Below are 24,768 nucleotides of genomic sequence, written 5' to 3' on the forward strand. Positions count from 1 at the left end.
GGAATGTGGCCTAGTGGTAGAGTGCTTGCCTAGCATGCATGAAGCCCCAGGTTAGATTCGTCACTACCACAAACACAGAAAAAGCCAGAAGTGGCACAGTGGCTCAAGTGGAGCGCTAACCTTGAGCTCTTGCTCAGGGACAGCGCCCAGGCCGAGTTCAAGCTCTGTGAACAACAACAACAACAACAAAAAACCTAAATATGTATGTTTAATAAACCAGAAAGCAAACAACAAATCAAGAAACATAGTAACTTCTGTGACAAAGCATTGTTACTCTTTCTATTTGCTCTCACAAGCAACTCACACTGGGCTCAGATTCCTATCTGAAGCTGAGATCAGACGTCAGGTGGGACAGAAAAGTCCTGGAGATTCCATCTGCAATTAACCGACAAAAAGCTGGGTTGGAGGTGTGGCTCGAGTAGTAGGGTTCCGGTCAAGCAAGGAGCTGAGTTCAAGCCCGGGTAGTACACACTAACACACACATGTGTATACGATGTGCACGTGTGTGGTGCGCACGGTCCAGCACAGAAAACATAGTCATTCATACACCTGAAACGTCTTTCAGGCTTATAAGAAAGCAAAGGCCGTCACTGCCCGCCAGTTACTGCTTTGCACACGCACAGGCACTACCACACACTTCCACACACCAGCGCACACTTCCTACCTGGGCGGGGGGCGGGGCTTCCCGGCGCGGGAACTCCGCGTGGGAAATGCGGCGGGCGCGGGGCGGCGGGCGCGGGGCGGCGGGCGCGGGGCGGCGGGCGCGGGGCGGCGGGCAGGAGGCCCCGCCCCGCCGGCGCCGCCCCCACCCCCCGCGTGGCCTCCCGTCCCACTCAGCCGGCTCTGACGCCCCGCGCCGTCCACCCGCGGTGGCCCCCCGGGGCTGCGCCGGAAAGCACTTCCAAGTCCGCCAGTCCGCCTTGCGTTTGTGCGGGCAGAGGCACGGCGTCCTGGGACCGCGAACCAGCCTCCTCAGGCTGCAGCCGACGCCCCTCTGGCGACCCGACGGCGCGTCCGAGGGCTTTCCTGCTGGCCGCGTCCCAGCGTCCCTGCGCAGACTACACCTCCCACAATGCCTCGGGCCCGGCCTCGCTCCCGCCTCCGGGCCGGGCGCTGTCTCCGCCAATAGCGGAGCAGAGTTCCCAGGGCTGTTCTCGGCAGCCAATGAGCGCGGCGGTAGGCGGGCCTCTCCCGTCCATTGTTCTCGGTGCCCCACGGGCTTCAGCTGAGGCGCGTCCTGAGGGGCCGGGCCGGGCCCCGGGCCGGTTTCGCTCGCCGAGCGGCGGCTGGAGGCGGACGTGGCCTCGGGAGAGGTGAGCGGAGAGGCCGGTCCGGGGCCTCGCGGGCCGCGGCAGACCGCTCGAGGCGAGCGTGTAGCGGGCCCGAGCCCGCGGGGCCGTCGGGGCTCCGCGCGCGTGGCCGCGGCCCCGCGGGTCCTCTGGCCGCGCACGCAGCCCGGAGCGTCCCGGACGCCCCGCCCCGCCCCCGCTGGCGCGCGCCGGGACGGAGGCCGAGGGCGGGGGCGTGTCCCGCGTTAGCTGTCGGGGCGGCCTCCGGGTCCCCGCCGGGCCGCTCCCGCCGTCTAAGCGGCTGACGGCGGGCCCGTGCCTCGTGTCTCCGCAGACGGCCATGGCCGCGGAGCCGCCCGGCGCCCTCGGGCCTGGGGTCCAGCTGCGTCCGGAAGAGGCGCCGGCCGGGGCCGCCAGCCCGGTCTCGGAGGAGGAGTGCTGGGTGCAGGAGGCCGTGCTGCAGGAGGCCGGCCCCGAGCCCGAGGCCCCGGACGGCGGCGGCGCCCGCGGCGCCCTCGGCCGCCTCCGGGAGCTCTGTCGGCGCTGGCTGGGGTCCGAGGCGCACACCCGGGAGCAGATGCTGACGGCGCTGCCACGCGAGATCCAGGCCTGGCTGCGGGAGCACCGGCCGGAGGGCGGCCCGGAGGCCGAGGCCGCGCGCCCGCGGGCCCGCGGTGAGCCGGCGGGGTGGGGGGCCCGCGGGGTGGGCCCCGCGCGAGCTCCGGAACTGCGGGCCGAGGCCCAGCACTTTTCCACCCGCTGGCTCCGGCCTGGATCTGAGGCTCAGCCCCGAGGTGTGAGCCCTGACCCGCCTCGGTGACCGCCGGAAGGTCGCGCAGCTCGCACTGCATCGCCGGTGCCGCAGGCGTGGGCCGAGTCCCCCACAGGCGTGACCCCGAGTCCCCCACAGGCCTGGCCCCGAGTCCCCCACAGGCCTGGCCCCGAGTCCCCCACAGGCCTGGCCCCGAGTCCCCCACAGGCCTGGCCCCGAGTCCCCCACAGGCCTGGCCCCGAGTCCCCCACAGGCCTGGCCCCGAGTCCCCCGCAGGCGTGACCCGAGTCCCCCACAGGCCTGGCCCCGAGTCCCCCACAGGCGTGACCGGAGTCCCCCGCAGGCGTGGGCCGAGCCCTGCCTTAGGAGCGTGGCTGTGCCCCGGTGTGGCCCGAGTTCTGAGGCGAGTAGGGGAAGGGCGCTGCGGCCGAGGTAGAGGTAGAACAGCGCCTCTCCGTAGCAGCCGGAGTGGAGCGCTGAGGCTGGGAGCTGGGGAAGAAGGTAAGTTGAGGCCGAGGTGTGGCAGTGGACGGTCCCGACTCCAGCACCGACCCACGGAGGCCGGGCAGGCGGCCCCTCCCCGGTGGGGGCGCGCCCGGCGAGGTCTCGCGGCCAGGGCGGGATGTGACCCGAGGGCTGACCGGAGAGTGGCGGCTGGAGCCGGCGGGAAACCAGCGTGGAGTTCAAGACCCGCGACTACCGGAGGGGAAGGGACCCGTCACCATGGCGACAGCGAGCCCGAGCCAGGCGCTGTTTTAAGAGCTTTCCGGCCTCGCTCGGGACCTCCGCCCCGTACCGGGCACGGGGCTCGCGGAGGCCCTGAGGGGCGCGGGGGCCCTGAGGGGCGCGGGGGCCCTGAGGGGCGCGGGGGCCCTGAGGGCGCGGGGGCCCTGAGGAGGGCGCGGGGGCACTGAGGAGGGCGCGGGGGCACTGAGGGGCGCGGGGGCCCTGAGGAGGGCGCGGGGGCCCTGAGGAGGGCGCGGGGGCCCTGAGGGCGCGGGGCCCTGAGGAGGGCGCGGGGGCACTGAGGAGGGCGCGGGGGCCCTGAGGAGGGCGCGGGGGCCCTGAGGAGGGCGCGGGGGCACTGAGGAGGGCGCGGGGGCACTGAGGGGCACGGAGGGCGCGGGGGCACGGAGGGGCGCGGGGGGCATGAGGAGGGCGCGGGGGCACGGAGGGGCGCGGGGGCACGGAGGGGCGCGGGGGGCATGAGGAGGGCGCGGGGGCACGGAGGGGTGCGGGGGCACTGAGGAGGGCGCGGGGGCACGGAGGGCGCGGGGGCACGGAGGGCGCGGGGGCACGGAGGGCGCGGGGGGCACGGAGGGCGCGGGGGACACTGAGGAGGGCGCGGGGGGCACTGAGGAGGGCGCGGGGGCACGGAGGGCGCGGGGGGCACGGAGGGCGCGGGGGACACTGAGGAGGGCGCGGGGGGCACTGAGGAGGGCGCGGGGGCACTGAGGAGGGCGCGGGGGGCACTGAGGAGGGCGCGGGGGCACTGAGGAGGGCGCGGGGGCACTGAGGAGGGCGCGGGGGGCACTGAGGAGGGCACGGGGGGCACTGAGGAGGGCGCGGGGGCACTGAGGAGGGCGCGGGGGCACTGAGGAGGGCGCGGGGGCACTGAGGAGGGCGCGGGGGCACTGAGGAGGGCGCGGGGGGCACTGAGGAGGGCACGGGGGGCACTGAGGAGGGCGCGGGGGCACGGAGGGCGCGGGGGGTACTGAGGGGCGCGGGGGGCATGAGGAGGGCGCGGGGGCACGGAGGGGTGCGGGGGCACTGAGGAGGGCGCGGGGGCACTGAGGAGGGCGCGGGGGCACGGAGGGCGCGGGGGGCACGGAGGGCACGGGGGACACTGAGGGGCGCGGGGGGTACGGAGGGCCGCGGGGGGCACTGAGGAGGGCGCGGGGGCACTGAGGAGGGCGCGGGGGCACTGAGGAGGGCGCGGGGGCACTGAGGAGGGCGCGGGGGCACGGAGGGCGCGGGGGCACGGAGGAGGGCGCGGGGGCACTGAGGAGGGCGCGGGGGCACGGAGGAGGGCGCGGGGGCACGGAGGAGGGCGCGGGGGCACGGAGGGCGCGGGGGCACTGAGGAGGGCGCGGGGGCACTGAGGAGGGCGCGGGGGCACTGAGGAGGGCGCGGGGGCACTGAGGAGGGCGCGGGGGGCACTGAGGAGGGCGCGGGGGGCATGAGGAGGGCGCGGGGGCACTGAGGAGGGCGCGGGGGGCATGAGGAGGGCGCGGGGGCACTGAGGGCGCGAGGCCTCTCGGTCGTTTCAGATCCCGAGGGGCGCAGCGGTGGCGGAGGCAGCGCCAGTGAAGAGGCGGTGCGGGCCGCGGAGCCGGGCGCGGGGACGGCCTCGGACGGGGCGCTCGGCCCGGGCGGGGCGGCCGGGCGCGGCCCGCTCATCGGCCCGCGGGGCACCTACCTGGGCGGGAAGCCCCACGAGTGCCCGCAGTGCGGCAAGGCCTTCAGCCGGAAGTCCCACCTCCTCACGCACGGGCGCACGCACACCGGGGAGAAGCACTACCGCTGCGAGCAGTGCGGGAAGAGCTTCAGCGACGGCTCCAACTTCAGCCGGCACCAGACGACGCACACCGGGGAGCGGCCCTACCGCTGCCGGGACTGCGGCCGCAGCTTCAGCCGCAGCGCCAACCTCGTCACGCACCGGCGCACGCACACCGGCGAGAAGCCCTTCCGCTGCGCCGAGTGCGGGAAGCGCTTCAGCCGCGGCCCCAACCTGGCGGCGCACCGGCGCACGCACACCGGCGAGAAGCCCTACGCCTGCCCCGAGTGCGGGAAGGGCTTCGGCAACCGCTCCAGCCTCCACACGCACCGGGGCATCCACACCGGCGAGAAGCCGTACGCGTGCAAGGAGTGCGGGGAGGCCTTCAGCTACAACTCCAACCTCATCCGGCACCAGCGCGTGCACACCGGCGAGAGGCCCTACCGCTGCGCCGACTGCGGCCAGCGCTTCAGCCAGAGCTCGGCGCTCGTCACGCACCGCAGGACGCACACCGGCGAGCGGCCCTACCGGTGCGGCGAGTGCGGCAAGAGCTTCAGCCGCAGCTCCAACCTGGCCACGCACCGGCGCACGCACCTGGCCGAGAAGCCCTACAAGTGCGGGGTGTGCGCCAAGAGCTTCAGCCAGAGCTCCAGCCTGATCGCGCACCAGGGCGTGCACACCGGCGAGAAGCCCTACGAGTGCCCGGCGTGCGGCGAGAGCTTCAGCTGGAGCTCCAACCTCACCAAGCACCAGCGCACGCACTCCGGCGAGCGGCCCCACCGGTGCGCCCAGTGCGGGAAGGGCTTCGGCCAGCGCTCGCAGCTGCTGGCGCACCAGCGCACGCACTCCGGCGAGCGGCCCCACCGGTGCGCCCAGTGCGGGAAGGGCTTCAGCCGCGGCTCCGTCCTGCTCATGCACCAGCGGGCGCACCTGGGCCACAAGCCCTACCGCTGCCCCGAGTGCGGGAAGGGCTTCAGCTGGAACTCGGTGCTCATCATCCACCAGCGGACCCACACGGGCGAGAGGCCCTACCGGTGCCCCGAGTGCGGCAAGGGCTTCAGCAACAGCTCCAACTTCATCACACACCGCAGAACTCACGTGCGGGACAAGCCGCGCTGAGGCAGGGGCCGCGAGGTCCGGACGTGACCGTTTTCTGGTTACAGCTTGTGATTGGCTAGGCCGTCCTCCTCCTTACTGCTCCGTGCCTCAGTGGCAAAACTGAGCTGTCAGAAAAGCGAGACGTCTTGGGGCTCTGGTGCTTCTGCTGCCCCTTTGTGAGGCGAAGCTGCCCCACCCAGGGCCGCCTGCCCGGGGCAGGGCCCGCTTCCTCCTCGGGCTTGGATTGGCTTCAGCTCAGACCCGGTGGGCCTCCAGTCTGTCGTCCGCAGGAAGGTAACGCTCTTGTCCATTTCCACGGGAGTCAGGCACAGAGCACCGCAAGTGTTCCAGGTGCAAACTGCGATTTATGCGCTTCATGTGTCTCTTGTTCTGTGGGGAGCTCACTCGTGCTGCTTTGTGTTCGGAGTGTGGGGTCTGCACCCCAAGTGCCTAAACATGGTGCGGGGTGGTTTGTCTCATCCAGGGTGAGCCAGCCTGCATGCTGAGCTCTAGTGTTCTCCTTGTTCTGTTTATTTTCTAAGTGCAGCACTGCAATCCTGTCCAGTAGCTTTTGTACCCTAAGAACATTGTTTTTTAAGAAAATGTCAGTTTTGAGAACATTAAAATCCCTGGAGAACTTTGGGCTTGAACCAGGAGTTGGTCCTGAGATTCACAGAGGGTCTGGTTCTTGGGATGCTGAGCCTTGGCTCGGCGAAGACAGGCAGCAGGTGAGGGCGTGGGGTGAGGAGCAGGAGAGGAGCCGAGGTGTTTCTGGGAAATGTGAAGCTGCCTCCTCCTACGCATGGGGTCTAAGTAGGACTTGTTCTTGTTCTTAGAATAGATGCTGAATACTGCTTACTAGAGTCCCATTCTTTTCCTGAGCTTGTCTTCTATTAACCCAGTCTGGCCTTGAACTTGTGACCATCTTGCTTCAGCTTCCTGAGGGCTGCGATTACAGATGTATGCCACTATGACTCACTAGCTTTGAATCAGCCTTCTAAATGTGTTAAAAACCCCAACTACAGCAGGTGCCAGTGGCTCACGCCTGTCATCCTAGCTACTCAGGAGGCTGAGATCTGAGGATCACGGCTCAAAGCCAGCCCAGGCAGGAAAGCCCAGGAGACTCTTTTTTTGGGTCAGTGTGGGGCCTGAACTCGGCCTGGGCGCTGTCCCTCAGCTCTTCAGTTCAACGCTAGTGCTCTACCATTTGAGCCACAGCGCCACTTCCGGCTTTTTCTGCTTATGTGGTGCTGAGGGATCGAACCTAGAGCCTCATGCATACAAGGCAAGCGCTCTACCACTAAGCCACCTTCCCAGCCCCCCATGAGACTCTTATCTACAATTAACCACCAGAAAACCAGAAGTGGTACGGTGGCTCAAGTGGTAGAGCACTTGAGCGGAAGAGTTGAGGGACAGTGCCCAGGCCCAGAGTTCAAGGCCCACAACCAAAAAAAAAAAAAAAAAAAAAAAATGTGGTTATACAAAGTAGTTTCAATTGGACATACCAGTTTGTGAGTCTGATGCGTATGCCTGTTTTTTATTTACAGGCTATACAAACATGGATACATAGTTACAGATTAGGGCCTCTTATTGTTCTAGTATTGTGTGTGTGTGTGTGTGTGTGTGTAGACAAACAAAGGCTTGAACTCAGGGCTCCTCACCCAGTGGGAGACCAGGTGCAGGCTGGGGTTGCCCCACATTCTGACGCTAGGGCTCGGTAGACCAAGGGTCTGGGAGAGAAGACAGCTGCCCCACTCCCAAGCACTTAATTTGTGCTGGATACTCAGAACCTCCTACAACTCTCCAGAACCCCACTAACCTAAAACAGCAGTCTGCACATAATTATACCTAATTAGGTTTGTAAAGTGTGATTAATAAGGCCTTTTTAAAAAAAACCGTTTTCGCCCTTTGACATGAAAGTTATTTTGCCTTTTGCCTAGAAGCAAAACTCATGAACATCAAACTACCGAAAACTACAAATTACATTAATGGACACTTAAGTAAAATGAAACTGAGTAGGGTGCACCCGCCCCCAGCACCTTTTCATTTCATAAATATTGGCTCATTCATATTTTCTACTTAAACTTTTCATTCATTTCCAAATTAGCACATAAATGTACAATTTTCACGCTACCCTCATAATCCTGTTTTGTTGTTCTCTATGGCAACTTCCTGCAGTTGCTGTTCACTCAGACCTCTCCATTCCGTTCCCTCAGTAATCTACCTCGTCCTGGCCTAGGCCATGACTGATAGGGCTGACTGATGTTTTTCAGCAAAGCAGCTTTTAAATTTGCGCATCAACTCTACTTTCTAAATTACTTGCTCTTTTTCCTGGTGCCTACCACAGCTTAGCTGGTGGGATGCTTGCAGTCACCTCTCTGGGGAAAACCCAGAGTGCTGCGCTACATGTAGCACAAGCCACTTTCTGAGAGGCGAGTCCTCCCTCCCACGCAGCCACCGGCCTGCCTGCCATCCACACAGCGCGTGAAGAGTTCTCTATCAGGGGCCCTCGTCAGAGGAGGCTTTTTTTTTACTTTTCAGGTTTATTGGCCCTCATATACTTTTTTCTTTTTCTTTTTTTTTTTTTTTGGGGGGGGGTCCAGTCGTGGGGCCTGAACTCTGGGCCTGGGTGCTGTCCCTCAGCTCTTCAGCTCAAGGCTAGCGCTCTACCACTTGAGCCACAGCGCCACTTCTGGATTTTTTCTTTTTGCTTATGTGGTGCTGAGGAATCGAACCCAGGGCCTCAGGCATGCAAGGCAAACACTCTACCACTGAGCCACCTTCCCAGCCTCTCATACACTTTTTTCTCTCAAGCTCAACGATGCATTTACATTCCTGGCTCTCTGAGTCTTGCTATGCCCCACTGCCCTTGGGAGGCAGAAGGTTGGAAGCAGGGTTCCCACACAACAGCAGCCAGGCAGGACTGCCAGGAGCCCCGCCAACTTCTAACCCCAAGAAGTAGTTATTATTATCCTTACTTTTAAGAAAATCAGCCAGCCACAGTGATGCAAACCTGTAGTCCCAGCAACTCACAATTTGAGGTTAGCCTGGGATACTTGGTAAGACTTTGATTTAAAAAAAGTTAAAAAGAGAACTAAGAAAATGGAAGCCAGGGAAGCCTGGATGAGTGACAGGCGCCAACTGGCAGCTGGGCCGTGGGATCACGTGGTCTTGCACATCAAGCCCCTCCTCCAGGCGGGGCAGGCAGGCTCTGGGGTCAGCAGGGGGTGCGCGGGTCCACCCAGTCCCACACGTGCAGGGAGGCGTCGCTGGCCGCTGACAGCACAGTCCTGGGCTTGCTGGGGTGCCAGGTGTGGGTGGTGACCAGTGGGGCGGGGTCCACCTCACTTCCTTCCAGGCAGATGTGGCCTCTGTGCGTGAAGACAGGCTCTGCGTGGCTCCCCGCGGGGTCCCAGCATGTGACATCATAGACCTGGACTGTCCCATCAAAGCCTGAGGACGAGCAAAGAAAAGGCTGCCGCAGAGGTCCAGGGCACTTCCTAACTGCCAGGGGACTGAGACGGGCCACAGACCAGGCTTGATGGGGACAGACTCAACATGCCCCTGCCTGCGCGCACGTGCGTGCAGCTGCCATGAGCCCCACGGTCCACCGTTCCCTGCCAGGCCAGGCTCGCCCTGGTGTGCCACCCTGAGCCCTCACAGGTGCGTCAGGCAGGACAAAGCCTAAGGAGCCAAGCCACGCCACACCAGACCACACCTGCCCTCTCTCTTCACTGCTCTGTGGATCCCCCTACGCTTCCTCCCCTGCCTTCATGGGGCCCTTTCAGACTCGGGCTGTGCAGAGGCTTCAGGCACCCTGCCTAGGAGCTAGGCCCTTACTTGCTCAGACACAGCACCACCCCGAGACTGTCACGTCTTTCTGGGGCCACCTCACGGCAGTTCCCTGGTCTTCCTATGCCATGGGTCTCTGCTAGGCTCACACAGTGTGTGCAAGTTTAGTGGCCGGGAAGATAAGCGGGAACCGTCTGTGGGCGGCTGTAACAGAAGCCAGGTTTTCTGGTGGTGCAGCTCCTTCCTGCACCCCATCCCCCCTGAAGAGAGGTCAGCCATAGGCGCACGCCGCCCAGCAGTACCTGAGATGGCCAGACAGTTGCTCAGGCCCGGGGCCCAGGTCACTCGCAGCAGCTCCGGGTCTGGGCTGGGCGCGGGCACGGGGCACTGGACTGTGCTCACAGGACGGCAGAGCTGCCGGGGGTCGAGAAGGCGGAGCTGTCCATCCGAGCCAAGGCTGGCGATGCGGGGCCCAGGGCCCTGGGCCCTGACTTCTGCGCACCACCTCTGTCCCCCCGACACAGGGCTGGGTCTGGGGGTCTCCACTGGTGCCCACTTCTGGCGGGTATCTACCAGCCCCAGACGGCCAGAGGCACTGCAGAAAGCAAAGGTGTCAGCGTCCAGGGCCTGCAGACAGCTCAGCTCCTCACGGTCTTCAACCCCTGGAAGGCCACAGCAAAGAGACAAGCTGCAAGGTGCTGACGACATCCCGTGCCTCCCAGCTCACACCCATGACCAGGCATGCCTATCCGGGTGGGTGCTCTAGGGCGGCCCCTCCACCCCCAGGCACCAGCACTCGCTTCCCAGCATCTCCACAGAAACCTGAAGTAAATTCCAAATGCCAGGGCCGGGTGGCAGAGGAGCCAGTGCAGGTGCTGACCTGCACAGACCTATGCTGTTACCTGAGCAGTACCTTGCAGTACTCGGGCAGTACCCTCGCAGCTCCCGGGCAGTACCTGAACAGTACGTGGTCTTGTGGGATTCCAGGTCTACGATCTTCAGGCCACTGAGCCGCACCCCGTGGAGGATGCCGGGTGCCACCGAGGGGAGGACAGCCAACCTCGGCCAGAGACTCCCCTCCCCCTCAGCCACAGCAATGGTGCCGACGGCTGCAAGGACATCTGGGGAAAGGGAAGAGGCTGAGATCTGGAGTTCGTGAGGACCTACCTTAGCAGTGAGGCCCAGGGCACAGAGGCCAAGGACGGAGGCTGACAGCAGGTGGAGGACATTTTGGAAACTGTCCAGATCACTATTTCTTTTTTTTTTTGTCCATCGTGGGGCTTGAACTCTGGGCCTGGGCGCTGTCCCTCAGCTCTTCAGCTCAAGACGAGCGCTCTACCACTTGAGCTACAGCGCCACTTCCGGTTTTCTGGTGGTTTATTGGAGATAGGAGTCTCACAGTCTCTCCTGCCCGGGCTGACTTTGAACCTCGATCCTCAGATCTCAGCCTCCTGAGTAGCTAGGATTACAGGCGTGAGCCACCAGCGCCCGGCTCACTGCCATTTCTTTATCTTTTTTTTTTTTTTTTGGTTGGTCATGGGACTTAAACTCTGGACCTGGGTGCTGTCCCTCAGCTCAAGGCGAGCGCTCTACCACTTGAACCACAGAGCCACTTCTGGTTTTCTGAATGGTTTACGGAGATGAGTTTCATGGCCTTTCTTGCCCGAGCTGGCTTTGAACCATGATCCTCAGATCTCAGCCTCCTGAGTAGCTAGGATGACAGGCATGAGCCATTGGCTCCCAGCTTATCATTTGTTTTATGAGCTGTTTTTGCACACACAGCTCAGAACTCAACAAGCAGGCCTGGTATTTTCTTGGTTGATAACAGGAAAAGGGTGAACGACACCAGGGATGTCACTTTCACCCTTTGTGAAAAATAACAGGAACAGACTCAGGAGTGATTATTGCGCCTTCAAACATGTGACCTCCAGCGATGTGCTGCAGTCTGGCAGTGGAGGGCGCACTGTGAAGGCGTGAGCCGTAGGCCACGGACTGCAGTGTAAGTTGGGGATGAGAGCGGCCTTATTTTTTGCATACCAGAAACAAACCCAGGCTCGGCTGAGTGGAATCAGCTTGGGTCTGACTTCGCCTCAGCCTGCTCACACCAATGACTTAAAGGGAAATTCTGATTTTCATTTTCCATTTGTTTCCAACAGATTAGCTCTGTACTGACATACCCACAAAATCAGGTTTCTCAGACACCAGAGCTATGGAAAATTCATCAAGAAAACACTGTCCGTGGAAGTGGCACTGTAGCTCAAGTGGTAGATTGCTAGCTCGCCTTGAGCTGAAGAGCTGAGGGACAGCGCCCAGGCCCAGAGTCCAACCCCACAACTGACGAAAAAAAGAAAGAGAACACTGTCCATTTTGGCTCCTAGAAAAAGCCGGCAGGCCTTCCCTCAGCTCTGGAGCCTTTTTTGCTGCTATCTGGAGGAACCTGACAGAGGACGCTACCTGACTTCCTGCATGTAGTCTCAGAGGCAGCTCTTCCTGCCCTGCCCCAGGCTCCACTGCAGGCCCTGACCCCTGAGGCCAAATGGTTGCCAAGACCCATTCCTCTCTCATGGCCATTCCTTGCTGCCCCTCCCTGCCTTTTTTGGGGGAAAAGAAAACAGTAACTCTAACTTACTGGTACAGGGTAGAGTCATAGATCAATGGAATGGGCCTGAGTCTAGGGCTAAATAAACCCTTATATTTATGATCAGCTGATCTTCAGACAAGATGCCAAGCCAAACCAAGAAAGAAAGGATGAATTTCTCAGAAAACGCCGACTGGACAACTGGACATGAACCCTCCTGCTACACACACAAAGTTAACATTCGAACTATAAACCCCTTAGAACTATGACAAAACTTTGGGAACTAGAGGTGTGGCTCAAGTGGTAGACCACCAGCCAAGCAAACAAACAACACAACAAAAAAAATGAGCGCGGGGCTGGGAAGGTAGCTCAGTGGTAGAGCGCTTGCCTTGTATGCTTGAGGCCCTGGGTTTGATTCCTCAGCACCACATAAGCAAAAAGAAAAAGCCGGAAGTGGCGCTGTGGCTCAAGTGGTAGAGCGCTAGCCTTGAGCTGAAGAGCTGAGGGACAGCGCCCAGACCCAGAGTTCAGGCCCCACGACTGGATCCAAAAACAAACAAACAAATGAGCACGGACAGGCGGTTCTTGCCTGTAATTTCGGGTATGGGGAAGGTGGAGGTAGACCTGTTAGTCGGTAATGGCCTCTGGCAAAAGCACAAGACCCTATCTGAAAAAATAAAGTAGAAAGGCCTGGGAATGTGGCTCAAGTGGTAGACAGCCTATCTAGCAAGGATGAGGTCCTGAGTTGAAATCCAATATAGCCAAAAACAAAATAAAAAAATACTCTGATAAGATTGTTAAAAACACCCGCCACAACTACAAGGGATGCCAACGACTGGAAACTAGGGGGCAGGACAGTGAGGCAGCGCAGCAAGTCCAGAGACCTCAGCAAACAAGGTGCAAGGAACAGAACTGGGAAACTGAGGCAGCGGCAGGGCAGCCTCTGCCCAGGCCTGCCCAGTGGACGGGCCTACAGTTCCCATTGCTTAGCCCCAGCCAGGTTGGAAAACTCCACTTTATACGGGCTCTTGTCCCCTTTTGCCGCCTCTGGCTCTGAGTGCTTCTCAGAGCAGGCACACAAGGTAAGCCTCACCCTTCCGCAAGCCTCTACCTCGCCACGTGGTCACTCACCGCTGTCCTGTGCAGCCTGCCACACCTGCACGTGGCCTCCAGGACGGCCACTGGTCACCAGCAACCTATGCCAGACAGAGAGGAAGTGTTAAGTCCACTCCCACCGCCTAGCAGGAGCCCAGAAGGAAATCCCACTACAGGACCATCAGCCATCATTCCACAGAGCACAGGCTTGCCCTGCGGGGGTCAGCTCCACTGCTCATCGAGAGCCACGGGAGTTAGTCCGGGCCAACCCAGGTCCTGATGGTCACCCAGAAGATGACACTGGTGAGGGTCAAACCTGTAATCCATCCCCAGAGGCACAGCTGCCCCTACTACCCGGTCAGCTTGCAGAGAAGTGAAGAGCAGCCTTCTCACTGGTTTTTAGTCCCTGAAGCAACCCCCAGTGACCCCAGAACAGCCCAAGGCCTTTGTATTGTGAATATGTCTGTGTTCTGGGGGTGGGTGCTGATAGAGGCAGGCGCCCTTACTTGCCCCCCACTGCACCCAGAACGGAAGGTGTGGGACACAGAACTTCCTTACCCGGTGTCTGGCACGTGCTTCAGCGCTAAGATAGACCTGTCAGAAAATCCTCCGTGGCGCACTGTGAAATCCCTTTCTGGGCATAAGCCCTAGGATGCAAAGGGAAGCAGCAGCAATTAGACAGAGCATGCTGTTCAAGGAACATTCCAGGAGCTCCAGGGAAGAAGCAGACCTTGGCCTGGCAGAGGCCATGGCCTTCCCGTGACAGCTGACCTCCCCTCCCCACCTCAGGCCTTCAGCAGTCCTCCAGCACCCCCAGCCGCCTGGGGGAACCACAGAGCTTCAGGGTCACCCAGGAACGCCAGGGCCAGCGGCCCACTAAGGCTTCCCATCTCTTCTTCCGCGCTGGAAGCCAGCGGACACAGCTGGCACCACCCACCAAGCACCTGCTGCCCTGTGCTAGGCTCTACATTGGATTCTCATGACCCCTATGGCGCAGGTACCGCCATTATCCACACAACAAGGCCCAGCTGCTGGAGCTCCACCTCTACGGCCACATAGGAATGAAGCTGTGAGCCACAGCCCCAGTCTGCCAGTCTTGTCACGGCTGACATCTGTGTCAAGATCAGGAATGGGGAAAGGAGGTGGCCAAAGAGAAAAGGAAGCCGGGCGCTGGTGGCTCACGCCTGTAATCCTAGCTACTCAGGAGGCTGAGATCTGAGGATCACGGTTCAAAGCCAGCCTGGGAAGGAGAGACTGTGAGACTCCTATCTCCAATAAACCACCAGAAAACCGGAAGTGGCGCTGTGGCTCAAGTGGTAGAGCGCTCGCCTTGAGCTGAAGAGCTGAGGGACAGCGCCCAGGCCCAGAGTTCAGGCCCCACGACCGACCAAAAAAAAAAAAAAAAAAACATAGAAAAGGAGAAAAGCCTGCAGTGAGCGGGAAGGAAATGGGGTTTCCTAAAGGCTCAGCTGGGAAGCACCTGACTCAGCTTGAGAGATGGGGCTGGTGCTGGTGGAGAGCACTGGGCAGAGCACTGGGCAGGTGAGCGAGGCAAGGCTGTCCACAGCTTCCACGGCCGCTAGGCGTAAGTGGGAGGCGCTGGCCTGCCTGCTGTTCCCTCACCCTGCATTCCCTCTCCCTCTCCCCTCCCTCAGCCTCATGTTTCACCTTCTCCCTCTTTGGGGCTACTGCTTCACAGCCAGTACTTGTGCTCAAGCCTCTGGTCTCAGAAACCCGGACTTAAATCTGTGTTCCCAACCAGGTTCTGCTCTGGTTTCTCCCTTCCCTATCCCTATATTTTCACTTCCTCTTCCTCTCTGTCTTTGCCCTTGACCACCATTAGGAAAATGTGGTGACCTCAGTGAAAGACATTACCAAGAGTTTCCCGATTACCAGACTAACGAGTAAACTCTCCACTCCTCCTCCAAATGACTCTGCTGCAGGTCTGCAACTCATAAAACAAATTATAAAGAAATGAGGGGCTAGGAAGGTGGCTCAGTGGTAGAGCACTTGCCTTGCATGCATGAGGCCCTGGGTTTGCTCCCTCAGCACCACATAAGCAAAAAGAAAAAAAAGCCGGAAGTGGCACTGTGGCTCAAGTGGTAGAGCACTAGCCTTGAGCTGAAGAGCTGAGGGACAGTGCCCAGGCCCAGAGTTCAGGCCCCACAACCGGACCCCCCAAAAAAAAGAAAGAAGGGGGGAAGGAGGGAGGGAGGGAGGAAGAAAGAAAGAAAGAAAGAAAGAAAGAAAGAAAGAAAGAAAGAAAGAAAGAAAGAAGGAAGGAAGGAAGGAAGGAAGGAAGAAATGAGTCAGGTGTTGGTGGCTCACACCTGTAATCCTAGCTACTCAAGAGGCTAAGATCTGAGGATCAAGGTTCAAAGCCAGCCTGGGCAAGCAAGTCCATGAGAAAAAAAGATCACCAGAAAACCGGGACTGGCTCTGTGGCTTAAAGTGGTAGAGTCCTTCCCTTGAGCAAAAGAGCTGAGGGGCAGCGCCCAGGCCCAGAGTTCAAGCCCCACAACCCACCAAAAAAAAAAAAAAGACTACTGCAACCTAACTTAGCTACCAACTCTTTTCTTCTTGACACACTTATTCTCTTCTGTTGTCTTCTTTTCCTGGACTCCTCCCCTACTTGGTCTTTCTTAGTGTTCCTCCGGGGTTCACCTTCCTGTACTCTTAATATGTCCCTGAGGCTCTGCCCTTAGCTGTCTTCTCTGAATCCTAGTGTGGGTTTACTCTAGGTGACCTTCTGTGCCCTCTGTTCCCTAGTGCCCGCACATCACTGTGCGGATGTGCCTCCCTGTGCCCGCTGCCCGTCTGTCTTTCTAGTAACCAGGCAGTAACGGGGAGGTGACAGGAGGCCTACTAAAACCAGACCGTGCACCGCAGGCCCATCTCCAGTCACCTGGTTTTCCGTCACAGACAGTCTGAGCGGCAGGAGCAGATGGAGAATCTCATTCTTTTTCTGGCTCTCGTAGCCGGCAACCAACACTCCTGGGGAGGGCGGGAGGGCGGGAGGGAGGAGCGGCGGGAGGGCGGGAGGGAGGAGCGGCGGGATCGTCAGGAAGGCGGCCACGTGCGGCCCGTGTCCGGGGCGGGGGCACCCGTGAGCCGCACCCCCGAGGGCCCGGCAGGCCCGGTACCTTTGTCACCCGCCCACTCCAGGACTCGCGTGGCTCCCGAGAGCGCGAAGGCGTGGAAATCCCGGTACCTGCGGGGCACACGGCGGTCACGCGGCGCGGGGGGCGGCCGGGCTCGCGGGCGGCCCCGGGAGCTCCGCACGGCCCGCCGCGGGGACTGCGCGGAGGCCGGGGAGGGGCCGAGGCCCGGCGGCGACGCGGCGACGCGGACTTCCTTCCCGAGGGCGGGGCCCCCCCGCACCCCCGCCCGCCCGCCGCCCCCCCGGGCCGGGCTCCGGCCCCCAGGCCCAACCACTCACAAGCGCAACGATTCCACGAGCCAGTCCTCCGCGGGCTCCATGGCAACCGCCGCTTCCGGCTCTCCACTTCCGGGGAGCGCGCGGCCCGCTCCCGACGGGTGGGCGTGGCCTGTAGGTCACGACGGCTGGGCGTGGCTCCGGACTGTGGGAGGGGGTGGGCGTGGCCTCCGGTCTACGGGGCGTGGCCTCCGGTCTACGGGGCGTGGCCTCCGTCCGGGGCGGAACCTGCGGCCGGGATTCCCACGCCGCTCGCTCCCTGCGGGGCGCTCCGAGCCGAGGTCCCGGGAAAAGTGACTAAAGCCGGGGTCAGCTCGAGTGGGGCCCGGAGGTCCGACTTGAGGGCCGAGCATCTGCAGCCCTGAAGCCAGAGCGCGCAGAGCGGCTGATCGCAGGGATAAAGCTGCGCAGCCTTCGCCCGCCAGCCCTGGAAGAGCCGGAGCCCAGAAGGGGTCCCGTGTGCCCGGCCGCGCGTGGCCTCCCCTCCACAAGGGCCCGGGGCAGTGTGCCGTGTGAGCGGGGGTGCTGCGCGGTGTGCGCGCACATGCCGTGTGAGCGGGGGTGCTGCGCGGTGTGCGTGCACATGCCGTGTGCCGTGTGAGCGGGGGTGCTGCGCGGTGTGCGCGCACATGCCGTGTGCCGTGTGAGCGGGGGTGCTGTGCGGTGTGCGCGCACATGCCGTGTGAGCGGGGGTGCTGTGCGGTGTGCGCGCACATGATGTGTGCTGTGTGAGCTGGGGTGGTGTGCAGTGTGCGCGCACATGCTGTGTGAGCTGGGGTGCTGTGCAGTGTGCGCGCACATGCTGTGTGCTGTGTGAGCTGGGGTGGTGTGCAGTGTGCGCGCACATGCTGTGTGCTCTGTGAGCTGGGGTGGTGTGTGTGTGCACACATGCCGTGCGCTCTGTGAGCTGGGGTGGTGTGTGTGCACGCGTGCTGTGTGCTCTGTGAGCTGGGGTGGTGTGTGTGCACGCGTGCTGTGTGCTCTGTGAGCTGGGGTGGTGTGTGTGTGCACACATGCCGTGCGCTCTGTGAGCTGGGGTGGGGTGTGTGCACGCGTGCTGTGTGCTCTGTGAGCTGGGGTGGTGTGTGTGCACGCGTGCTGTGCGCTGTGAGCTGGGGTGGTGTGTGTGTGCACGTGCTGTGCGCTGTGAGCTGGGGTGGTGTGTGTGTGCACGTGTGCCATGTGCTCTGTGAGCTGGGGTGGGGTGTGTGTGTGTGTGCATGCATGCCGTGCGCTCTGTGAGCTGGGGTGGTGTGTGTGCACGCGTGCTGTGCGCTGTGAGCTGGGGTGGTGTGTGTGTGCACGTGTGCCATGTGCTCTGTGAGCTGGGGTGGGGTGTGTGTGTGTGTGCATGCATGCCGTGCGCTCTGTGAGCTGGGGTGGTGTGTGTGTGTGTGTGTGCATGCATGCCGTGTGTTCTGTGAGCTGGGGTGGTGTGTGTGTGTGCGTGCGTGCGTGCTGTGCGCTCTGTGAGCTAGGGTGGTGTGTGTGTGCCATGTGCTGTGTAACCTGGGGTGCAGTGCAGTGTGTGCACATGTGCTGTGTGACCTGGGGTGCAGTGCAGTGTGTGCACATGTGCTGTGTGCTCTGTATGAGCTGGGGTGCAGTGCAGTGTGTGTGCACGCACATGCTGTATGATCTGTGAGCTGGGGTGGTGTGTGCACGCACGTGCTTGCTGTGTGCTCTGTGAGCTGGGGTGGTGTGTGTGCCGTGTGCCGTGTGCTGTGAGCTGGGGTGGTGTGTGTGCCGTGTGCCATGTGCTCTGTGAGCTGGGGTGGTGTGTGTGCGTGTGCCGTGTGCTGTGTGCTGGGGTGCTGTGTGTGTGCTGGGGTGCTGTGTGTGTGCTGGGGTGCTGTGTGTGTGCTGGGGTGCTGTGTGTGTGCTGGGGTGCTGTGTGTGTGCGCTGGGGTGCTGTGTGTGTGCGCTGGGGTGCTGTGTGTGTGCGCTGGGGTGCTGTGTGTGTGCGCTGGGGTGCTGTGTGTGTGCGCTGGGGTGCTGTGTGTGTGCGCTGGGGTGCTGTGTGTGTGCGCTGGGGTGCTGTGTGTGTGCGCTGGGGTGCTGTGTGTGTGCGCTGGGATGCTGTGTGTGTGTGCTGGGGTGCTGTGTGTGTGCGCTGGGGTGCTGTGTGTGTGCGCTGGGATGCTGTGTGTGTGTGTGGTGGGGTGGCGTAGGTGCACCGCAGCCTGAGTGTGTGCTGGGGTGGTGTAGTTGTAGCGCAGCCTGTGTGTGTGCGTGTGCTGTGTGCGTGCTCTGCGTGTGCTGGGGTGGCGTAGGTGTAGCGCAGCCTGTGTGTGTGCTGTGTGCGTGTTCTGCGCGAGCTGTGTGCTGTGTGCGTGCTCTGCGTGTGCTGGGGAGCCGTAGTGCACCGCGGTGTGCTGTTGGCAACTCCGGGCACAGCAGGGAAACAGAGGCAGCGGGTGGCCGCAGAGTGCAGGGCGGGCCGGGAGTCGGGGAGGCAGCGCCTCCTGGGGGGAGTCCCGCCGGCGGCCGCCTTCTGGGGCCCCCAACGCGCGCACCCCGGCCCGCACCCCCCCCCAACACACTGCGGGGACAGGGCAGTGGTTCCAAGGGCGGCGTTTATTCACATCCTCAGCGGGAGCGCGGCTGCCTGCGCGCGGCGGTTCCAGCGGGCGGCGGCTCCCGGCTCAGGCCGCCCGGCCGCGGCTCCGCTCGGCGGCCTCGGGGGCCCGGCGGAGGCCGAGCCGTCGGCCCGCCGTCCCCGCTTCACTTCTGCAGCGTGTGCTCCGCCAGCCTCCTGTACGGAGGAAACACGGAGGACACTGGGCAGGGCACCGCGAGAGCGGGCGGGGAGGGGGGGCAGCCCGGGCCCGCGGAGGCGGACAGGCGGGGCCGAGGGCTGTGCACCGGCGGCCGCGAACAGGGCGGGGCCGAGGGCTGTCCACCGGCGGCCGCGGACAGGGCGGGGCCGAGGGCTGTGCACCGGCGGACAGGCGGGGCCGAGGGCTGTCCACCGGCGGCCGCGAACAGGGCGGGGCCGAGGGCTGTCCACCGGCGGCCGCGGACAGGCGGGGCCGAGGGCTGTCCACCGGCGGCCGCGAACAGGGCGGGGCCGAGGGCTGTGCACCGGCGGCCGGGGCGGGGCCGAGGGCTGTGCACCGGCGGACAGGCGGGGCCGAGGGCTGTGCACCGGCGGCCGCGAACAGGGCGGGGCCGAGGGCTGTGCACCGGCGGCCGGGGCGGGGCCGAGGGCTGTGCACCGGCGGACAGGCGGGGCCGAGGGCTGTGCACCGGCGGCCGCGAACAGGGCGGGGCCGAGGGCTGTCCACCGATGCCCTCAGACGCGGGCCGGGCAGACCTCTCCCGGCAGGTCCCGCACCCTTGTCCCAGAAAGGCGCAGGAGCCGCGCGGCTCTTTCGGGAGTGGGCTCCACCTCACGGGGTGAGGGTGGGGTGGAGGCGCCGCCCCGGCCGGCGCGGGCTCCGGGGCCCCTCCAGGGGTCTGAGAGCCCCGCCGCCTCCCTTCAGCCCCGGCCCGGGCAACTGAGGTGCTTCAGGGAGCCAGGGACGGGGCTGGCACGGGGCTGGGACAAGCCGGGCCTGCGGACGCCCTCCCGCCGCCCGCCGCCCTCCCAGCCAGCGCGGACGCTCGGCATGGCGAGGGGCGGGCGAGGGGCGCAGCCCGGTTCCCGGCCGCCCCGAGGGCGCAGCGCTGGGGGCGCAGGGGCGGGGCCGTGCGACCCTGTGAAGAGCGCGTCGAAGCCACCGGGCCGGAGCCCGGAACTCAATCCCTGGTCCCATCTGAACACACGCGCGCACGCGCGCTGGTCTGTCAGCGCTTCCACTGAGTGACCGGGAAGGGGCGGCTGAGGGGTGAGGCGGCGGCCGCGTCCGGAGCCCGCTGTCCGCGCCGCGCGCTCACGGGGGCCACGCGGACAGAGGCCGCCCGCGCCAGGCCAGGCCCGCGGCGGGCGTCTGCCCCGGGGGGGGGTCCCCTGAGCTGCGAGGTCAGAGGTTTGGGCTCCGGGTTCGGGGTGCAGACTGCACGCAGGGCGGCCCGCTCGCTGGGCACCCCGCGCCCCGCCCCGCTCGCCGCCCTTCCCGCCACTGCGTCGGCTACTTCGGGGCGCGGTCACCCCGCTTGGCCGGGGCTTCTGGATCCGCTGCGCGGGCCTGGTGTCCAATCGGAGTTCCTCAAACCCGAGGTCAGGCCGCCCTGCGGCCCCGGCCCCCGGCCTCCCGCCCCCAACCCCCCCCCCCCCGGCCTCCCGCCCCCCTCCCCACCCCCCCGGCCTCCCGCCCCCAACCCCCCCGGCCTCCCGCCCCCTCCCCACCCCCCGGCCTCCCGCCCCCTCCCCACCCCCCGGCCTCCCGCCCCCAACCCCCCCGGCCTCCCGCCCCCTCCCCACCCCCCGGCCTCCCGCCCCCTCCCCACCCCCCGGCCTCCCGCCCCCCTCCCCACCCCCCGGCCTCCCGCCCCCCTCCCCACCCCCCGGCCTCCCGCCCCCCTCCCCATCCCCCGGCCTCCCGCCCCCAACCCCCCCGGCCTCCCGCCCCCTCCCCACCCCCCGGCCTCCCGCCCCCTCCCCACCCCCCCGGCCTCCCGCCCCCTCCCCACCCCCCGGCCTCCCGCCCCCCTCCCCACCCCCCCGGCCTCCCGCCCCCCTCCCCACCCCCCGGCCTCCCGCCCCCCTCCCCACCCCCCCGGCCTCCCGCCCCCTCCCCACCCCCCGGCCTCCCGCCCCCTCCCCACCCCCCGGCCTCCCGCCCCCCTCCCCACCCCCCGGCCTCCCGCCCCCCTCCCCACCCCCCGGCCTCCCGCCCCCTCCCCACCCCCCGGCCTCCCGCCCCCTCCCCACCCCCCCCCGGCCTCCCGCCCCCCTCCCCACCCCCCGGCCTCCCGCCCCCTCCCCACCCCCCGGCCTCCCGCCCCCCTCCCCACCCCCCGGCCTCCCGCCCCCCTCCCCACCCCCCGGCCTCCCGCCCCCTCCCCACCCCCCGGCCTCCCGCCCCCCTCCCCACCCCCCGGCCTCCCGCGCCCCTCCCCACCCCCCGGCCTCCCGCCCCCTCCCCACCCCCCGGCCTCCCGCCCCCTCCCCACCCCCCGGCCTCCCGCCCCCCTCCCCACCCCCCGGCCTCCCGCCCCCTCCCCACCCCCCGGCCTCCCGCCCCCAACCCCACCCCCAGGCCTCCCGCCCCCAACCCCACCCCCAGGCCTCCCGCCCCCCTCCCCACCCCCCGGCCTCCCGCCCCCCTCCCCACCCCCCGGCCTCCCGCCCCCCTCCCGACTCCCCACCCCCCGGCCTCCCGCCCCCCTCCCCACCCCCCGGCCTCCCGCCCCCCTCCCCACCCCCCCGCCTCCCGCCCCCCTCCCGACTCCCCACCCCGCCTCCCGAGCGGCCAGCCCCCCGCGGGCTCCGGGGCCGGGCGATCACAAGATCACTGTGGGAGGAGAGGAGAGGCGTTCCTGGACCAGGCGGGCCGACGCCCGAGCCCCGCACCGCACCGAGCAGCCTGCGGTGTCCGGAGGCGCCCAGGAGGCGGGGGGGGGGGGGGGGCTCTACTTAGAGCGGGGCGGGGCGCGGGGCGCGGGGCCGGGGTCCGCTTACCTGGGCGCGGGGCGCAGCGAGGCTCGCGCCCGGGGCTCTCCTCAGCAAGAGTCGGTACAGCTCGAGGCGCGGCAGCCCCGGGCCCCCCGCGGACCCCGCGGGCCCCGCCGGCTCCAGACTCTTCTTGCCCATGAAGTGGCCTGGAAAGGAGGCGGCCGCGGGTGAGCGCCGCCCGGCTCGGGAAGGACGGCGCTGGCCCCGAACCCGGGGCGCGGCCGGGCGGAGGCCGGGCGGCAGGTGGGGGAAGAGGGTCTGGTCGGGGCGGGGCGAGGGCCCCACGGGCGGCTCCCCACGGGCGGCTGGCTCCCGGGCTGGCCGGGCCCCCACTCACCGGTGGCCCAGAGGTTGCCCCGCGGGTGCACCCGGATCTTGCTGGCTCTGCCGCGGGGCTCGGGCAGGTCCCAGCCGAGCGGGGCGACGCGGGCGGCCAGCAGCGAGAGCAGCAGGAGGCGGCCGAGCAGCCGCCGGGCCATGTCGAGCTCCGCCGCGCCGGCTGCCCGGCTGCCGGTTCGCGACGCCCGCCTTCCCGGCTTTTAAATCCGGCCCGGGGCGGGGCCCTCTGTGGGCGTGGCCACACCGCCCTCCCCGACCACCCAGGCCCCGCCCGCTGCGCTCGGCCCCGCCCGCCCCAGGACTCCACGGCCGCCCGGCCCCGCCCTCCGGGGCCCCGGCGCAGGGGGCCTGGCCTGGCCACCGCGGCCTCCATCCCAGGAGGGGCGGCGGGCGGGGCAGCAGCCTGTCCCCCTCCCCTCCCCGTCACCCCCGCCCGGCCGCACTCACACCTCCCAGCCGTGCACCGATATAGCTCACCACCCCCGCCCAGAGCGGGCAGGCAGGCGCCGGGCGGTGAGCCGCGGGCAGGGTCCTCCGCCCTCCCGCTCGCCCTGGCCGCCCTGGCTGCCCTGGCTGCCGGGAGCCGGTGCCAAGCTTCCCGGGAGCAGCCTGGATGGGTATAGTGACACCAGCCTGAAACCCAGCGGCTGAGCAGCCAGACAAAAGACCCTAGAGTTGGCGGCCAAGCCCGGCCGGAAGGCGCGGCTCACGCGGCAGAGCGCTGCGGGGCAAGCGGGGCCCTGCGACCCCCGACTGAAGACAGCGCACACCGCAGGTGAAAACTGTATCACATACATATGCAGGGGTGCAAAACCTGCCACTTTCAACTCCTATTTTTAGTAATAAATAATATAAAAACTGGAGGGCTGGGCAGGTGGCTCAGGGGTAGAGCGCTTGCCTCGCATGCAGGAGGCCCTGGGTTCGATTCCTCAGCACCACATAAGCAGAAAAAGCCACAAGAGGTGCTGTGGCTCCAGTGGTAGAGCACTAGCCTTGAGCTGAAGAGCTGAGGGACAGCGCCCAGGCCCAGAGTTCAGGCCCCACTGACAAAAAACAACAAAAAAACGGAAAACATTATCTCTCCCCTAAAATAACCTTTTTATTTTTGGCCACTGGAGCAATTCAAATGTTTTAAAATGCTTTAGTTGCCTTTTCAGAGAAATTTTAGCTGTTGCTTGCAACAGAAGCACCTGATAAGAGAGAAAAAAAAGGAATACTTTCACAGAGCTGTGTTTGTAAGTGCAAGGGTGTTTACACTCAGGGAGGTAAGGCTCAGAGAGGTCCCTGAGTTCAACTTTGGGCAGCAAAGGAGGCTGGCACAAAAGCCGAGCCATGGCACCATAACCACCAACAACAAAAAACAGAAAACAATCACAAAGGGTTGGGATGTAGCGTGCTTATCTAGCATGCACAGAACACTAGACTAATGAAGAAATCAAGCAGAGCCCACACACATCAGTTAGCCCCATTCTGTGAAGGCGACTTGGAGGAGAGAAGGGACAGGCACTGTCTGCCGGCTGCACAGGGACCGTGTCTACGCTTCTGGGGCATGAGAAAACCTAAGTACCCTGTGAGCCCAGCCAGAGACTGGTTCAGAAGAGCATCTGCTAGTGATCTGCGGGCTTCCTCCTCTGTGGAGAACATCAGGCACCCACGCACGCCCAGCGGCGGGGCTGGCTAGGAGGATTTGAGGCGGCACTGCTCCAGCAGTGGTTCCTTGGGCGGCTGCACTAGGACTGACTTCCTCCACAGGACCTGAGGCCCAGCGTGGGAAGTCCGCATCCTCACACACTGCGCAGCAAGACCAGACAGAACTAAAGTGTACTCTGTGCTTCACACACACCGGCTTATCCTGCATCCTTTTCTTTGGAGCCTAGATGTGGAAACACAGGTGTGTTCTGCTTCCTAAGTGAAGCCAACCCTCAGGACAAGTTTCCTGACAAGGAGAAAGCAGGCTGTCCCCTTGGGCGCCTCCCCCCCCATCCCGCCACACACTTCTCACCTGCTGCCCACCCGCCCGTGTGGAGAGGGTACAAAGGGTGATGAGCACGCACAGCCACGCGACAGTCTCTCAACCTGCCAGTGACACCACTGCTTTACACGCATCTGAGTCACGCACTGCTAAGAAGCAATTTTATGACTAAGATTTTTATGAATGTCAATGGCTCCTTCTGCTTCACAAAAGCAAAACGGAACAAAGGAGGCTACAAACAAGGCCCCGATTGGGGGTTGGGGGTGCTGTTTTCCAAGCCTCGCTCCAGGGGAGGCAGCCTCTGGGAGCTTCCCCAACAAACACAAGGCAGGGATAGGGG

At 64.7% G+C, this 24,768-nt stretch overlaps 3 protein-coding genes across 3 annotated transcripts; 1 reads left to right on the forward strand and 2 right to left on the reverse strand.

Moving 5' to 3' along the window:
- Window positions 1–1,221: 1,221 nt before the first annotated feature.
- Window positions 1,222–6,306, forward strand: Zscan2 (zinc finger and SCAN domain containing 2). The gene is made up of 3 exons (XM_070043318.1): window positions 1,222–1,313; window positions 1,624–1,963; window positions 4,332–6,306. The coding sequence occupies exons 2-3, from the start codon at window positions 1,630–1,632 to the stop codon at window positions 5,675–5,677; spliced, it is 1,680 nt and encodes a 559-aa protein (XP_069899419.1). The 5' UTR covers window positions 1,222–1,313; window positions 1,624–1,629; the 3' UTR covers window positions 5,678–6,306.
- Window positions 6,307–7,174: 868 nt separating this feature from the next.
- Window positions 7,175–16,619, reverse strand: Wdr73 (WD repeat domain 73). The gene is made up of 8 exons (XM_070043319.1): window positions 16,561–16,619; window positions 16,265–16,332; window positions 16,027–16,115; window positions 13,680–13,768; window positions 13,158–13,222; window positions 10,405–10,569; window positions 9,751–10,110; window positions 7,175–9,109 (listed from the first exon to the last, which is right to left on the reverse strand). Exons 1-8 carry the CDS (start codon window positions 16,599–16,601, stop codon window positions 8,874–8,876), a joined length of 1,113 nt encoding a protein of 370 aa, XP_069899420.1. The 5' UTR covers window positions 16,602–16,619; the 3' UTR covers window positions 7,175–8,873.
- Window positions 16,620–19,115: 2,496 nt separating this feature from the next.
- Nmb (neuromedin B) lies at window positions 19,116–22,631 on the reverse strand. Its single transcript, XM_070042747.1, has 3 exons — window positions 22,455–22,631; window positions 22,124–22,263; window positions 19,116–19,312 (listed from the first exon to the last, which is right to left on the reverse strand). Exons 1-3 carry the CDS (start codon window positions 22,594–22,596, stop codon window positions 19,139–19,141), a joined length of 456 nt encoding a protein of 151 aa, XP_069898848.1. The 5' UTR covers window positions 22,597–22,631; the 3' UTR covers window positions 19,116–19,138.
- Between the last annotated feature and the right edge of the window lie 2,137 nt (window positions 22,632–24,768).

This window comes from Dipodomys merriami, unplaced genomic scaffold, assembly GCF_024711535.1.
Source record: "Dipodomys merriami isolate MVZ:Mamm:240054 unplaced genomic scaffold, mDipMer1.0.p SCAF_33, whole genome shotgun sequence".
Lineage (NCBI taxonomy): Eukaryota > Metazoa > Chordata > Mammalia > Rodentia > Heteromyidae > Dipodomys > Dipodomys merriami.